Below are 15,576 nucleotides of genomic sequence, written 5' to 3'. Positions count from 1 at the left end.
CGACAGTGGCTTCAATACAGGAAAGACTTTTATGAAAATAAATCTGAAGTGTTATGATGTGGGTCAATGTCACCAAGGCAGATCATGGGTCTAACAAAGTCCTCTGCAAAACATATAATGAGTGCTTCCCATATCACAAGTGATAGATTTGTCAACATCAGTTGCAGCTTGGGGCAGTGGTCAGAGCATAGGACTGAGAATTAGGAGACCTGGGTTTTATTCCTGACAAAATGTTTGTTTGAAGTTCTGCTCTACTGCCTCACTAACCAGCCATCATTTTCTATTTCCCAATGCACTGAGTGACAGAGATGATGCTTTTAGCCACATAAGAATACCTTTGAATGCTGAGGAACTGAGGGTACAGATGGTTTGATTGGTGAGGAGATATAGATTTGCAATATATCATATATGGAGTCATTTCAAATGTGAAAGAAAAAAGTTTCAGAGTCAAAATAAATACAAAACTACATCATACCTGGTATTAGTTTTATCCTAAAACCATTTGCTATAAGCCTTGGATCCGACAAGTAAATTGATCCATTTAATTTTTGGCAATCCTTTGGCATATTGTAGAGAGAATCCATATAATGAGATCCGCTGAACAAACTGACAAACAAACAAACAAACAATTTTACAAGGCTTAAAATAAAAAAAACTATAATAAACAGAGAGACGGAGTGAACAATAATATATTTACTACCAGCATGACAATTCCATGACAAGTCTGTTAACCAAGTAGTATAATCTATTAGACATTTTTAAAATTACATGTACATTTGAAAAAAATCCAGGGATAAATGGATTCTTATTGTAAAAGGGCAACATTAGATTTTTTGGAAAACAGAAGTAACATAAAAACTCCAGGTCAAATAAACTTGAAAAAGACAGACTTGAGTCTGACAATTTTTTTTTTATATTCCAAAGACCTGTGTTTTATTTTTTGTAACTGATACTGCTAAAAATAAATTACCTAAATCAAAAGTATATTCCTATTATTCCAAGAAAAAAGCATCATGATTTAAAATTAAAATTGTTAGATAATAAAGCTGTTATAAAAACTAGATGGCAAGAAGGATCCAATTAAATAAAATCAAAAAATTATAATGCATAGAAACTGTTAAGGTAAGCAGATAAGGATACGAATTCTCTTACATTCTATATAGAACCCCAAAATCTAGATTGTTAGAAATTAACATTAGACCGCACCTGCTCCACAGTCAGTAAAAGTTGGTGAGGAGCTGTGGAAATAGGGAATATTTAGCAAAGCTCTGGGTGATGAATAAAATAATTTATTTTAAGAAGTATTTTGCCCTCACTTTACAACCCTAAAAATCAATGACAAAATTCCTAGTAACTTCAATACAAGCAGGACTAGGTCTCTTTCTAATTTTAAAACATGGTGTAAAATGTAAAAGTAATATTTCCCTGTAGATTTAAAAAGAAATGTTACTTACCTTACAGTAGCTGGAGTTTTGAGTTGCGTGGTCCGTATCTACCTTATGACAGAGCCAGTGGTGCTGATTAAGGTCAGGTGATGAATATGGGTATCACCAAATCCCCTTTTTGATGAGGGATGGTACTGTTGGTGTGGGCAGCATCGTTCCCTTCTTTTGCTTACTGGTATTAGAGGTGGTCCCACCCCTTCAGGGGTCAGCGATTTCAAAGCACTTTTGGCTCCCTATACTACGAGCCAGACCTGTGCTCCCCTTGAGATCCTGACACAACTGTAACAGGATGCAGAGTCTGACCAGATTGGGAGGGTGCAGGGGAAGAAGTCCTCTTCTTAGATGAGGACTTGGGAGGGGATTTCTCCTTTTTATGAGTGTGTTTGCTCCTACTCTCCTCCCATCTACTGCGCCTGCTCAGGTCCTTAGCTCTGTCCTCTCATGATCCAGAACAGGGGAGTACTGCATTCAGAGGGGCACTTCTCAGCATCTACAACCAATGATGACTCAGGGTTGGCCTGGGGGATTGAGCAATCCAGCAGGAATCTTCAGAGCTGGAACTCTCAAGATTGCCAGGTTCAGAGGGGAAAGGAATGCCAAATATTGCAACTTGGAGGGGACGTTGATCTCCCCAGGCAATAGAAACAAGTGTCATGGAAGTCACTAACTGGGAAGATCTGGGGACAGGCCACATAGCTCTTGAAGCCAGGGATCTTAGACATACCAAGTACTCCAAATAGTGGGAACACTGGGGTGGAGGAATTCCCCCAAAACCTCTACTAACACTAGCTAACTAAACACTACCACTAACTAACTAGATAAAGGCAAAAACTTTTTACAGAAATATTTGAAATTGAAGCAGGAATGCTAGTATAGCTGTGGACACTGGAGGGATTCCGTCACAGACCATGGATGGTACAAAGGAACCGAAGAGGCAGGAAATCTGCACCACTCCCTATGCCCTCAGTTTGGAGCACAAGGAGACGCAGGCACAGACCAACGGACACCGCTAATAAGTCTTCTGGTCTCAGGTGCATGGAGCTCTTGAGTGAGGGACCATCACTTAAAGAAAAATTTGTGCCTCAGTGTTTACAGTAGATAATTCCTAGATGATACGTAGTAAAACAAAACCAACCACAAAAAAACCAAACCAAAACCAAAACCCTCAAACCCCCACGACAACACCCTTGCTCCACACTACTATACCTGTCAGTTAATACAATTGGCTTGTCCAGTTTCTCCACAGGAAGTTTGTGTTGCTCCAGTAGTTTTTTATAAAGTAGGGCTTCTTCCACTCTATACGGATTTAGCAACATGATTTTTTTTTCAGAAGCAGTTATCCACGCATCAGGAAAACTCAGGTGACAGATCAGGCAAGACTCGTCTTTATCAAAATTTCTCTTCTCAAGCCTTTGAAGTTGACGTTTGAAAGAACTCATAGAAAAGGGCACCTGTACAATTTTCATAGCTTGGTTATGGCTGTGTTTCTTTTCAATTTGAGACTGAAAAAGTTTGTCAAGTTTCTGCTGGTCAGAGAGAGAAGTCTTCAGTTTGGGCTTGTATCTTTTTTCTGTCTCTTTTGTTGATCTCTGTATTCTCTGCTCCACAGCTTTCTTGGTTTGGTGGTTGTATCGTTCCAGGTCTTTCATGGCTTTTTCTTCATACCTAAACAGAGAGTGGGGCAGAGTATGGGAGAGAAATCACAAATGTAACAAACTAAAGGCCAGATTGTGACACACATTCTAATGCAGTCATGCACCTCCACTCCCTTTCACAGCCACATTAGCTTTCTCTACATCCTGACCCACGTACTCAGATCCCTGTACTCTACCCCATTGATCAAGTGGGAAAGAAGTGTCTGAACACTGGATGGAGCCTTGCCTCTACCACAGTGTGACAGCCAGAGGAGCTGAGCTGTTACTTATAGATTCATAGATATTTAGGTCAGAAGGGACCATTAAGATCATCTAGTCTGACCCCCTGCAGAACGCAGGCCACAGAATTTCACCCACCACTCCTGCGAAAAACCTCTCACCTATGTCTGAGCTATTGAAGTCCTCAAATCGTAGTTTAAAGACTTCAAGGAGCAGAGAATCCTCCAACAAGTGACCCGTGCCCCATGCTACAGAGGAAGGCGAAAAACCTCCAGGGCCTCTTCCAATCTGCCCTGGAGGAATACCTCTGCTTTACACCTAAAGGCTCACTCTAACCTTAAATTTATAACCAGAAATACTGTTTCAGAAGTACATGTTCAGTTTATAGGCACTTAACTTGTATTGCAGAGTAGTGCCTCTTGGCATTTTGACTTCAAATGGTTTTAAATTCTTTGACTGCAAAAGGTATAAAAAACTGACACTGATACCTACATTCATAATTTTGGGGGACTACTTGTAATAGCCATATCAATCAACTTATCAGAGAAGCACAGGCATTTGGTAGCAAACTGCTTCGGATTACTGCTTGCCAGGCCCCATGGCTAAATTATAAGAGCCCCAGGAAAAGACTTTCTTCAAGCAGGATTTCAGGAAGAGCCTAGTCTACGAAGATCAGTTTGAATAACTTTATAAAGAAATAAAATTACACTGATGTAGTTTATTGTAGGGATTCTTTAAGCACTTTTAAACTATACAAACATAAAATAATGCTATGGATCATAGAATCATAGAATATCAGGGTTGGAAGGGACCCCTGAAGGTCATCTAGTCCAACCCCCTGCTCGAAGCAGGACCAATTCCCAGTTAAATCATCCCAGCCAGGGCTTTGTCAAGCCTGACCTTAAAAACCTCTAAGGAAGGAGATTCTACCACCTCCCTAGGTAACGCATTCCAGTGTTTCACCACCCTCTTAGTGAAAAAGTTTTTCCTAATATCCAATCTAAACCTCCCCCACTGCAACTTGAGACCATTACTCCTCGTTCTGTCATCTGCTACCATTGAGAACAGTCTAGAGCCATCCTCTTTGGAACCCCCTTTCAGGTAGTTGAAAGCAGCTATCAAAACCCCCCTCATTCTTCTCTTCTGCAGGCTAAACAATCCCAGCTCCCTCAGCCTCTCCTCATAAGTCATGTGTTCTAGACCCCTAATCATTTTTGTTGCCCTTCGCTGGACCCTCTCCAATTCATCCACATCCTTCTTGTAGTGTGGGGCCCAAAACTGGACACAGTACTCCAGATGAGGCCTCACCAATGTCGAATAGAGGGGAACGATCACGTCCCTCGATCTGCTCGCTATGCCCCTACTTATACATCCCAAAATGCCATTGGCCTTCTTGGCAACAAGGGCACACTGCTGACTCATATCCAGCTTCTCGTCCACTGTCACCCCTAGGTCCTTTTCCGCAGAACTGCTGCCTAGCCATTCGGCCCCTAGTCTGTAGCGGTGCATTGGATTCTTCCATCCTAAGTGCAGGACCCTGCACTTATCCTTATTGAACCTCATCAGATTTCTTTTGGCCCAATCCTCCAATTTGTCTAGGTCCTTCTGTATCCTATCCCTCCCCTCCAGCGTATCTACCACTCCTCCCAGTTTAGTATCATCCGCAAATTTGCTGAGAGTGCAATCCACACCATCCTCCAGATCATTTATGAAGATATTGAACAAAACCAGCCCCAGGACTGACCCTTGGGGCACTCCATTTGATACCGGCTGCCAACTAGACATTGAGCCATTGATCACTACCCGTTGAGCCCGACAATCTAGCCAGCTTTCTACCCACCTTCTAGTGCATTCATCCAGCCCATACTTCCTTAACTTGCTGACAAGAATACTGTGGGAGACCGTGTCAAAAGCTTTGCTAAAGTCAAGAAACAATACATCCACTGCTTTCCCTTCATCCACAGAACCAGTAATCTCATCATAAAAGGTGATTAGATTAGTCAGGCATGACCTTCCCTTGGTGAATCCATGCTGGCTGTTCCTGATCACTTTCCTCTCATGCAAGTGCTTCAGGATTGATTCTTTGAGGACCTGCTCCATGATTTTTCCAGGGACTGAGGTGAGGCTGACTGGCCTGTAGTTCCCAGGATCCTCCTTCTTCCCTTTTTTAAAGATTGGCACTACATTAGCCTTTTTCCAGTCATCCGGGACTTCCCCGGTTCGCCACGAGTTTTCAAAGATAATGGCCAATGGCTCTGCAATCACAGCTGCCAATTCCTTCAGCACTCTCGGATGCAACTCGTCCGGCCCCATGGACTTGTGCACGTCCAGCTTTTCTAAATAGTCCCTAATCACCTCTATCTCCACAGAGGGCTGGCCATCTCTTCCCCATTTTGTGATGCCCATCGCAGCAGTCTGGGAGCTGACCTTGTTAGTGAAAACAGAGGCAAAAAAAGCATTGAGTACATTAGCTTTTTCCACATCCTCTGTCACTAGGTTGCCTCCCTCATTCAGTAAGGGGCCCACACTTTCCTTGGCTTTCTTCTTGTTGCCAACATACCTGAAAAAACCCTTCTTGTTACTCTTGACATCTCTTGCTAGCTGCAGCTCCAGGTGCGATTTGGCCCTCCTGATTTCATTCCTACATGCCCGAGCAATATTTTTATACTCTTCCCTGGTCATATGTCCAACCTTCCACTTCTTGTAAGCTTCTTTTTTATGTTTAAGATCCGCTAGGATTTCACCATTAAGCCAAGCTGGTCGCCTGCCATATTTACTATTCTTTCGACTCATTGGGATGGTTTGTCCCTGTAACCTCAACAGGGATTCCTTGAAATACAGCCAGCTCTCCTGGACTCCTTTCCCCTTTAAGTTAGTCCCCCAGGGGATCCTGGCCATCCGTTCCCTGAGGGAGTCGAAGTCTGCTTTCCTGAAGTCCAGGGTCCGTATCCTGCTGCTTACCTTTCTTCCCTGCGTCAGGATCCTGAACTCAACCAACTCATGGTCACTGCCTCCCAGATTCCCATCCACTTTTGCTTCCCCCACTAATTCTAGATCAGACCATCTCTAGAAAGACTTTAGTTTGAGGAGAATTTGAAAAGACAGGTTGCCAGGTATTCTAAACTAAACAAACACCTAAATTATGACTGATGCAGAGAAGGTAAGTAAGGATCTCCTATTTACTCCCTTTTATAATATAAAAGCAAAGGGATACTAAATGAAATTGAAAGCAAAAATTTTAAAAATGATTAACTTGTTACCCAATGTATATATTATTATCCTGTGGAATTCATTGTCACAACAGATCATTGAGTCCAAGTGCATAGCAGGATTCAGAAAACCATGATTCATTTATATGAATAATGAGATGATCCACAGTTACATTAGATAGAATAAAAATAATACAGAATTAAATTATTTTGCTTAAGCCAACCACTAACTGAGGTCAAGGAAGAAACTTTCTTATAAGCAGGCTATTCTTTAACTGTTCTCTGGGATTTCTGAAACCTTCCCTCAAAGCGTCTAGTTCTAACCACTGTAAGAAACAAGATACTGAACTACACTGACTACTAGTCATTGCTATGGCAATTCCTTTGTTCCTCTGTGGCTGTACATACAGGGTAACACTCAGACCCTTAAAGTGAAGACCTCTTTTATATCAGTGCTTAAGTATAAAGGGGATTGAGATCATGCATCTAACTGTGCAACACTTGCATTTGCTGTTGGTGAGTACTTAAGTGAGTAATCGTATTGACTTCATGGGAGTAAGCAGGAGTGAATGCTGAACAACAGGGATGGGTATAGCACAGTCAGGCTCTATGACACTTAAAATTGCTATAAGCTTTTTTGTGGGTACGACTAAGATAATAGTCTTAACGTTATATTAGGTTATATAAAGGCAGGGACTTTACACTACTGACCTATAGGGCTGGTTGCCTCCCAGATACAAATTTTAATATTTAAAGACCTTAGCAGCAATTTGCTCATTTCTCCTTTCCTACCCCCATTCAATATCCTGGATTCTGTCTAGTAATACAACTGATTTCCAGTAAGAAGCAGTATTATCCTATATCAGTATTGGAGGTAAGTATTTTAACTGGTCTTATGTTAATTTATTCACTGATACTTGCTGGAACAGTCAGATTCAATTATCTGCACGTATGGTGGAAAATAAGGTCAACAGAAGGGTTACCATTTGTAATTAATTATAATGTGCTAACATTCACATATGGTACTAATATTTAGTTAACTAAAGCAGTCATCTTGGGAAGAGCAACAAATCATGTCCAAGGAAAATATGGAGTAAAGGTTAAGATAAAAAACATCTGCTACTCGTAAAATTAGTGGGTGAAATCACTTAAGTTTTTCTGTTCAATCCTGAATTTTGGGTTATAACTTTGACCTGATCCATACTCTTTCTGCTTTCAATGCCAGTTTGTTACAAAGGTGAACATTTAATTATGTGGCTATTGGGTTTACAATGACATATTAAAACTTTAAAAACCCATACATTTAAGGAACACTTGTTATTATAAGTTTAATTCAGGAGGAACTCCAGCCCTGCAAGTGTTGAGTCTGAGGGATTTGTAAGTATCTGACAGCGTTCAGTCTAGATTCAGAAAGTAAACAGTAGGGTCACTAACAGTGAAAGCTACCCATTTCCCTTTTCAAGAAAGATCTTTCAGCATAGGCAGGTGTGATCCAGAGGGACCAGGAGAAATACAGGTAGTTGCCTCCTGGCTAGTTAGAGCTGTCTTAGGAAGTCTGATTAAAGATGATGCTGAAATTCTCAATTCAAAAAGCAGCTTTGCTCAAGGACGAAAAATAAGGCTTCCTCCCATGTGACTTACCCGACATTGGGCTATTTCTGACTTGTACTTTAAGCCCAGATGCAAAGATTTAGCAAAGCAGTGAGAAATCCAGGAGATGGGAATTCTGAGACTGTTATAGAGAGGAAGCAAGTAGGATAATTTGAATAGGGCAACTTTCGGCAAAATTTGACTCGAAAGAGCCCCAAATACCCCAAACTAAAATAAAGAGGACATCCTTTTCCAATGTCAGCTCATCCAGATAATGCAAATCAATTATTTCAAACTCTACTGTATTTGATAAGTATCACATTCTAGGGCTGCTTTTGAGAAAATATACCTCTTCTCTGACAATAGCTTTTGTCTCTTGACTTTTATTGGCACCTTGTAAAAGTGTATGGACTGTGGATGACAATCTGTATTTTCTTAGACTATCCTTTTAAATACACAATCCCCTTGTTACTATAGGTCAGTGGTTCTCAACCAGGGGCCCAGGACCCCCTGAAGGGGCCACGAGCAGGTTTCAGGGGGTCCGCCAAGAATGGCCAGCATTAAACTCACTAGGGGCTAAGGCAGAAAGCTGAAGCCCCATTGTGCAGGACTACAGCCCGGAGCCCTGAGCCAATACCTGGGGTTGAACTCCCGTGGTGCCCTGGGCATCTGCACTGCTTGCCACCCCTTAACATTGGCTCTGGCTTTTATATGGAGAAAAACAGTTGTGGCACAGGTGGGCTGTGGAGTTTTTATAGAATGTTGGGTTGGCCTCAAAAAGAAAAAGGTTGAGAACCCCTGCTATCAGTGACCTAATTTATCCAGACTGTACCTGCTGGACCGAATTAGTAGAGAATTACATTTTTTATTAAACATTGAACAAATCTTCAAAATTGCTACCTTTGAGAAGACAACTATAGATCTTTCTGCTTTGTTAGCTTCTCTTAGATCTTTGATCTCTTGGATTGTTGCTTGCCTTAGCCAATACTTAAGCACTGAACCAGAAAACTTAGCTGTTATATCCATCTGAAGGAGGGAAATCTGTAAAACCCCAGACAATAGGTCTGATGAACATAAAGAAAACATTAGGGCACTGATCTTTGATAATAGGTAATTTTTTGCAAATGGGAAATGTCTATAATAAATGCTAACTGGATATACCTTATATTCTGGGAATTTCTCTCTATCTAATATATCTTTTGGATGGAGTTATATTAAATGTTGCTTTGCTGGCAGAAGATGACAAGTGTTACCTCTGGTGTCTAGCACAGACTATTGTTCAAAGGTATTATTAATTTAATTAAATTATATGGAAATCAGCTTCAACAGATATTCCATATATAGTGTATATTCACTTTCTATCCAAGAGCAATCCAATTTTTGTTTAAAAATAAATGCTAGTAGAATATTAAAACTGAGATTTTAATTGCAGAAAAGTTAAGAAAAAAATAGAGTTGAGGTTCCCAGAACAACGTGTCTGGCTTGGGTAACCTGCCAGGAGTTAAAACTCCTATTGGCACAGCTCAGAGGGTTATTGGTGCACACAAGCCTTTCCAATGCATCAAGGTTCAGTTTGCAGGGAAGGCCATATAATGCAAGCAAGCAACATTTTTAAGGTCTTGAAATGTTTGAAAATTTTGTAAAATCAGGTTAAAAAAAATGTGGTGTCAATATGAATTACATACCTAGAGATCTTCATTTTAGGTAATATGGAGATTCCAGTATTCGGGATTTGGTAACTCATCTGTAAATTCATTAGAGGTGACATTTATAGTGGAAAAAGGGCAAACTGGACATAAGTTTCAATGATTTTATGACCAAAAGTGACAGTTACAACTACGCAAGTTGATAAGTGTAATTGAGTTGCATGCTTCATAGTACAAAATGATTACCTATGAGTCAAGAAGGAACTGTCCTTCCCCTGCTCCCATTGAATAGGACATTGCACTACATACTTGACTAGGTGCATTAAGGACTGTTTTTTTCCCTCAGCGTCTGATACTGGCTACTACCAGAATCGGGATGTTAGAGATAATGGAAGAGTTTGAATTAGTATGGCAAATCCCATATTCCTAACACTGTTTTAGCTTTTAAAAGCAGCTTCTCAGTGGCAAGCTTCATAAGTGACCATCACATCCCACACAGGAAACAGTCTCTCATTCTTTTTGCTCCTAGCAGCAGTTCAGAGCTTAGTTCTTCTCCCACTAAAGTCAATGGCAAAACTTCCACTAACTTCAGTGGGTAGCGAATCGGATGATTAAAGAAAAATATGAGCAAGGGACTGTTTAGAGATATGGTTAATTTAATTCTTCCTTACAAGACACAGAGCCTCTCTGTGGCTGGTGCTCAAGACAATCTACTTTGTCTTGATTGGATGCTGGGGAGTGCTGAGATCTCTGAATTGGTGGGGATTTGGCTAGCATGAAATACTTCTCAGAATTCATTATCTGATGCAGTTTTTTATGCATAGTTATGGGGGTTGGGATACCTTCTGGACTTAAGGGGCTTTGGGGTTTTTTTTAAAATTGTATTTAAAAAAACAGAACAACCTGTTCAAATTCCTAGAGTCTGGGAAAAGTTCTTTTTGTGTAGAGCAATGAAAAAAATAAATAAAATAGTGGATGGAAGAGAGAAGGATTGGGGAACTACATGGTGGTGGAGCCTCAGCTGCTAACCAACTCCTCCCACAACACACCCAGAATGACAGCCTCTTGGTAAGTCCCTGTAAAAGTGGGCTTCATGCAATTCAGGCGCTGTACACCTCCTGCCTGATTATCCTAAAAACTGGACTTAGCCAGCAGAACTGTGATAGTTCAAGAACGTGGGGGGACCCCAACAAATGCATAGATGAGGCCAGGATTTTGCCTCTAAAAACACATGAGAATGACAAGATAGTAATATTTTATTGAAAGTAATGGAAAGTAATTGTTAAAAAAAAAATGCAGTGACGTTCTGTGCGATCCTATACATCTGTGCAATCCCACTGACCACAACCCAGCTGAATGGGATATAAGTCAGCACAGTGAATCTACCAGCCCTTGGAAAAAAAGTTGCTCAAAATGTGCCTTGGTATTGGGCAAAAGAAGGTTGGTGATAGTAACTATCCTGAGATGTCTATAATGGCACAGAGAGAACACACAACATGTGCCAAGTGTTTAAAGAATAAATCAATAATCTACTGAAGTAAGATGGCAATTATACAGGGTCATTATCTTTGTCTACAAGAAAATATAATTTTAATAAGTTGCAAAAATTGAAGTATTTTACGAAAGACAGCAACATATTTAAATTGAAAAACAGAATGGAAAAATTAGTAATATCAAAATGAGTAAATCAGAAAGCAGTACATATCTCCGCACAGTAAACATCATAATTAGCAATATAAACTTTAGCCAGGATAGTGTTCTTGGCAAGCCAAAAATCATTTTCCATCCTGTTTTTTATAAATGATGTGGATGTAATTTTTCATTTTTTGGACCCAATGAGTCACCCAGAATGGAAACTACATGGCTTAGAGGTCAGGTGCAAACTCTGGAAACTTACTTCTTTCTCTCCTCTCTGCTCAGTTTCTCCCATAGTCCTTCAATTTTCAGCATCAAGTCCTCCATGTTGGCCTTTGGATTATCAGTTAATAATCTAGAACGATATTCTTGGTTGAACAGGGCAACTGCTGACATGGGTTTCCGGATTATTTGATTACTAATTAAATCATAGGCCATGATCTGTCCTGCTTTATCATTAATTACATTCGGTTTTTTTATACTTTGATTTGCACTCTGCTGATCATGATCTTGTTCACCAGTATTTTCATTTGCCTTATGATTTGTTATTCCTCCTACTTCAGGTATCAAAATCTTTACAGGTTCCAGGTTCTCTCCTCTAGGATTTTTAAGTGCATTCCCCTTGCTCCAATTATCAGCAGAGATTTCAGATACATACTCAGGGACTGTATTTGCCTCATTTTTTTCCATTTCATTAGTGTGACCGGCTCTTAAAGGATGCTCACTTCTGTTTTCAGATTGAGTGTCCATGTGAGTACTGCCATCTAGGGTTAATGTTACACTATATCCATTCTGGCTGTCCTCACATGATAAATTATTTATGGATCTGTCTTGAGATATATCACTCACAGTCACGTCAGTGCCAGAAATTTCTTTTCTATTGAAGAGACCATGAGTATTATCACTAGAAAATCTTTGATGATTTAAGCAGACCTCGGTGTTTTTTCCTGCTTGCCCATTTTGCACTTCATTACTGAATGAAAAGGATGAAGTATGTGCATGTGGATCACTATTCCCAAATGGTTCCATTTTATTCACAAGCACATCTGTTTGTTCTGTTTCATTAACAACCATGTCCACTGGGGTAACATCTGTTTTATTAGTTTCACAAGAAACTGTTCCAGGTAGTAGCCCATACAGTGATGTCAATACATTTTCAACAGCGGATAAGACAGATTCCTGAAAAGAAAACTCATAAGCATTAGGACAAATTGTTAATGAAAATGTACTTGACAGTTGTTGACACAACACAGTAGCAATACAAAACAATTCTATTCACTGTATTTTGTGAGTAAATTTAGATTGATTGTATTATGAAGCATTAATAGTTCATACGTTCGCATTAAAATACTCCAAACATTCACTAATCAGTGAAATCCTTTAGCCTTAAATCTTTCCCTATAAATACTTTTGCTCCACTGATAAATTTTAATACCACAAAACAGATGTACTACTTTCTTTATGATCTAGTACTCATATGTTGTTTCTTTAGAACAGTATTAACGTATCTATTCTCACTCAGTATTTGCTAATTGGAGTTAGAAACACACTATCAGGGTGTAATGGATGAACAACCAAGTCAAGTTAGCATCAAGATTTTAGTGAGAGTGTTCATTCACAGAATGGTTCAAAGACTGTTTTTACATAAATGGTAGAAAATTCTAAAAACAAACAAAAAGAAAGAAAACTTCCTTAGAGTAAAAGGAGAGTTTTAATTAAACTTAAACGTGAAAATAACCTGCTTATGTTTATTTTCACACAAATTATATTGAAATATCATTTAGCCTGTGATTCTAACCCACAAAACCAAGAAAATGCACTGTTAAGAGAGGTGGCAACATATCAGTCTAGATTGTGCCACCCTTAGGGCTTGCTCCTGTAATCCACGCTATGGGGGTATGATTTCCAAGGCATACTAACGTGCTGTGCATTAATTGGGCTGTTTCAAACTGCACTACATTAAAGTGTGCTAGAGAACCTTTAATGTGAATCTAGTGCTATGCAAAACAGTGCACTTTAGAAATCATACCACTGTAATGTGTATTATCTCATTGTGCAGAGAAGCCCTTATTTACCTTGAGCAGTCTAAGCAAACCTACTGATTTCCATGGTACTACTTATGGTCTAAGGTGCTATTCAGTGATAATAAGTGTATCACAATCTGTCTCTATGCGATCTCTAATACAAGATTCAGTGGGCCAAGTTTCAATCTCCATCATGAATATTAAATCCTGTAGCCTCCATCATGTCAAAGGGCATGCCACACACACACAATGGCAAAATTTGGCCCTAAAACAGAAACAACTCAAGTTTTTAATATTAATATTTAAATATTAACCCCCCACTTAATGTAAGTAACTATAAAATTATTAATAGAATTGTGTAAAAAGGACATAAATCATATTTCTGTTAACAGACTAGTCAGTCATTATAAAGCCATTTGAAGATGAAAAGTGCTAGTGTGATTTCAGCACCTCTGTGAAGACAAAAATGAATGTATGACTTAAAATAATTGATGTTATAAAGAGTATAGCAATATATCCGATGTTATAAAGGGTATAGCAGTAGGAATATACTACCAACACATGACCAGGATGGATTAGAAGGGATACAGAAGCAGAAAACAATAATAATAGGGGATTACAACTATTCTCATATTGACTGGGTACATGAGGAAAGGATGCACTCCTGAGGAAAGGATGCACTAACAACATTTCTAGACACCATAAATGACTGCTTCTTGTAGCAGCTTGACCTGAAACCCACAAGAGGAGAGGCAATTCTTGAGTTAGTCCCAAGTGGAACACAGGATTTGGTCAAAGAGGTGAATATAACTGAATTCTTTCAGTAATAACAATCATAATGTAATTAAACTGCATGAAGACTAGTTAAAAACACCATAATAGAGGCTCAAACTAAATGTATACTCAATATAAACAAGCAAGCAAACAAACAAGAGGATAAAAAAAATGCTACCATAGCTAACTAGCAGAGTAAGAGATGTGGTTAGAGGTAAAAAAGCAACCTTTAAAAATGGAAGTCAAATCCTAGTGAGGAAAAATAGAAAGGAACATAAGCTCTGGCAAGTCAAGTGTAAAAATATAATAAGGCAGGACAAGGAAGAATTTGAAGAGCAACTAGCTAACCATAAAAAGAGGACAGAAAAAAATAAATTAAGTACATCAGAAGCAGGAAGCCTATGAAGCAGTCAGAGGGGTCACTGGATGATCAAGATGCCATAAAGGAGCATTCAAGGAAGATAAGGCTGTTGCAGAGAAGCCAAATGAATTCTTTATATCAGTCTTCACTGCAAAGGATATGGGGGAGATCCCCACACTCAAGACATTTTTTTAGGCATCAAATCTGAGGAACTGTCCCAGACTGAGGTGTCAATAGAGAAGGTTTTGGAACAAACTGATAAGTTAAAGAGTAATAAATCAACAGGACCAGATGGTATTCACCCAAGGGTTCTGCAGGAACTCAAATATGAAACTGCAGAACTATCAACTGTGGTATGTAACCTATCACTTAAATCAGCCTCTCTACCAGATGACTGAAGGATAGCTAATGTAATGCCTATTTTTAAAAACTTTCTACAGGCAATCTTGCAATTACAGGCCAATAGGTCTAACTTCAGTACAGTACAAACTGGTTGAGACTATAGTAAATAACAAAATTATCAGACCCATAGATGAACATGATATATTGGGGAAGAGTAAACAAGGCTTTTATAAAGGGATATCATGCCTCACCAAACTATCAGAATTCTTTGAGGGAGTCAGCATACACATAGACAAGGATCCAGTCAATTCAGCGTAGTAGAATTTTCAGAAAGCTTTTGACAAGGTCACCCATCCAAGACTCTTACACAAACTAAGCAGTCATGGGATAAGAGGGAAGGCCCCCACGGTCAAAATATACAAAATGTCAGTAAACAGGGGTCAGAAAAAGTAAACAGTGAGGTGGCAAAATTTGCAGATGATTCAAAACTTCTCAAGATAGTTACGTCCCAGGCAGAGTGCGAAGAGCTACAAAAGGTTCTCTCAAAACTGGATGACTGGGCAACAAAATGGTAGATGAAATTCAATGTTCATACATTCAAAGTAATGCACATTGGAAAACATAATCCCAACTATACATATAAAATGATGGGGTTTAAATTAGCTGTTATCACTCA

At 39.4% G+C, this 15,576-nt stretch overlaps 1 protein-coding gene across 11 annotated transcripts in view; it reads right to left on the bottom strand.

Moving 5' to 3' along the window:
* The window catches only part of PMS1 (PMS1 homolog 1, mismatch repair system component), a 101,711-nt gene that overhangs the window by 16,121 nt on the left and 70,014 nt on the right, over positions 1–15,576 (bottom strand). For 8 of the 11 annotated variants that reach the window (XM_073306158.2, XM_073306152.2, XM_073306153.2 and 5 more), the window contains 3 exons: positions 11,662–12,578; positions 2,652–3,110; positions 476–606 (listed from right to left, as the gene is read on the bottom strand). In XM_073306158.2, the coding sequence (XP_073162259.2) occupies positions 476–606; positions 2,652–3,110; positions 11,662–12,578 (1,507 nt within the window). Of the gene's footprint in view, positions 1–475; positions 607–2,651; positions 3,111–5,597; positions 5,747–9,803; positions 9,863–11,661; positions 12,579–15,576 lie in introns of those variants that run through there. The other 3 variants (XM_073306160.2, XM_078847994.1, XM_073306161.2) reach the window with 3 other exon arrangements.

This window comes from Lepidochelys kempii, chromosome 11, assembly GCF_965140285.1.
Source record: "Lepidochelys kempii isolate rLepKem1 chromosome 11, rLepKem1.hap1, whole genome shotgun sequence".
Taxonomy (NCBI): domain Eukaryota; kingdom Metazoa; phylum Chordata; order Testudines; family Cheloniidae; genus Lepidochelys; species Lepidochelys kempii.
This window is presented reverse-complemented; position numbering and strand designations above follow the sequence as displayed.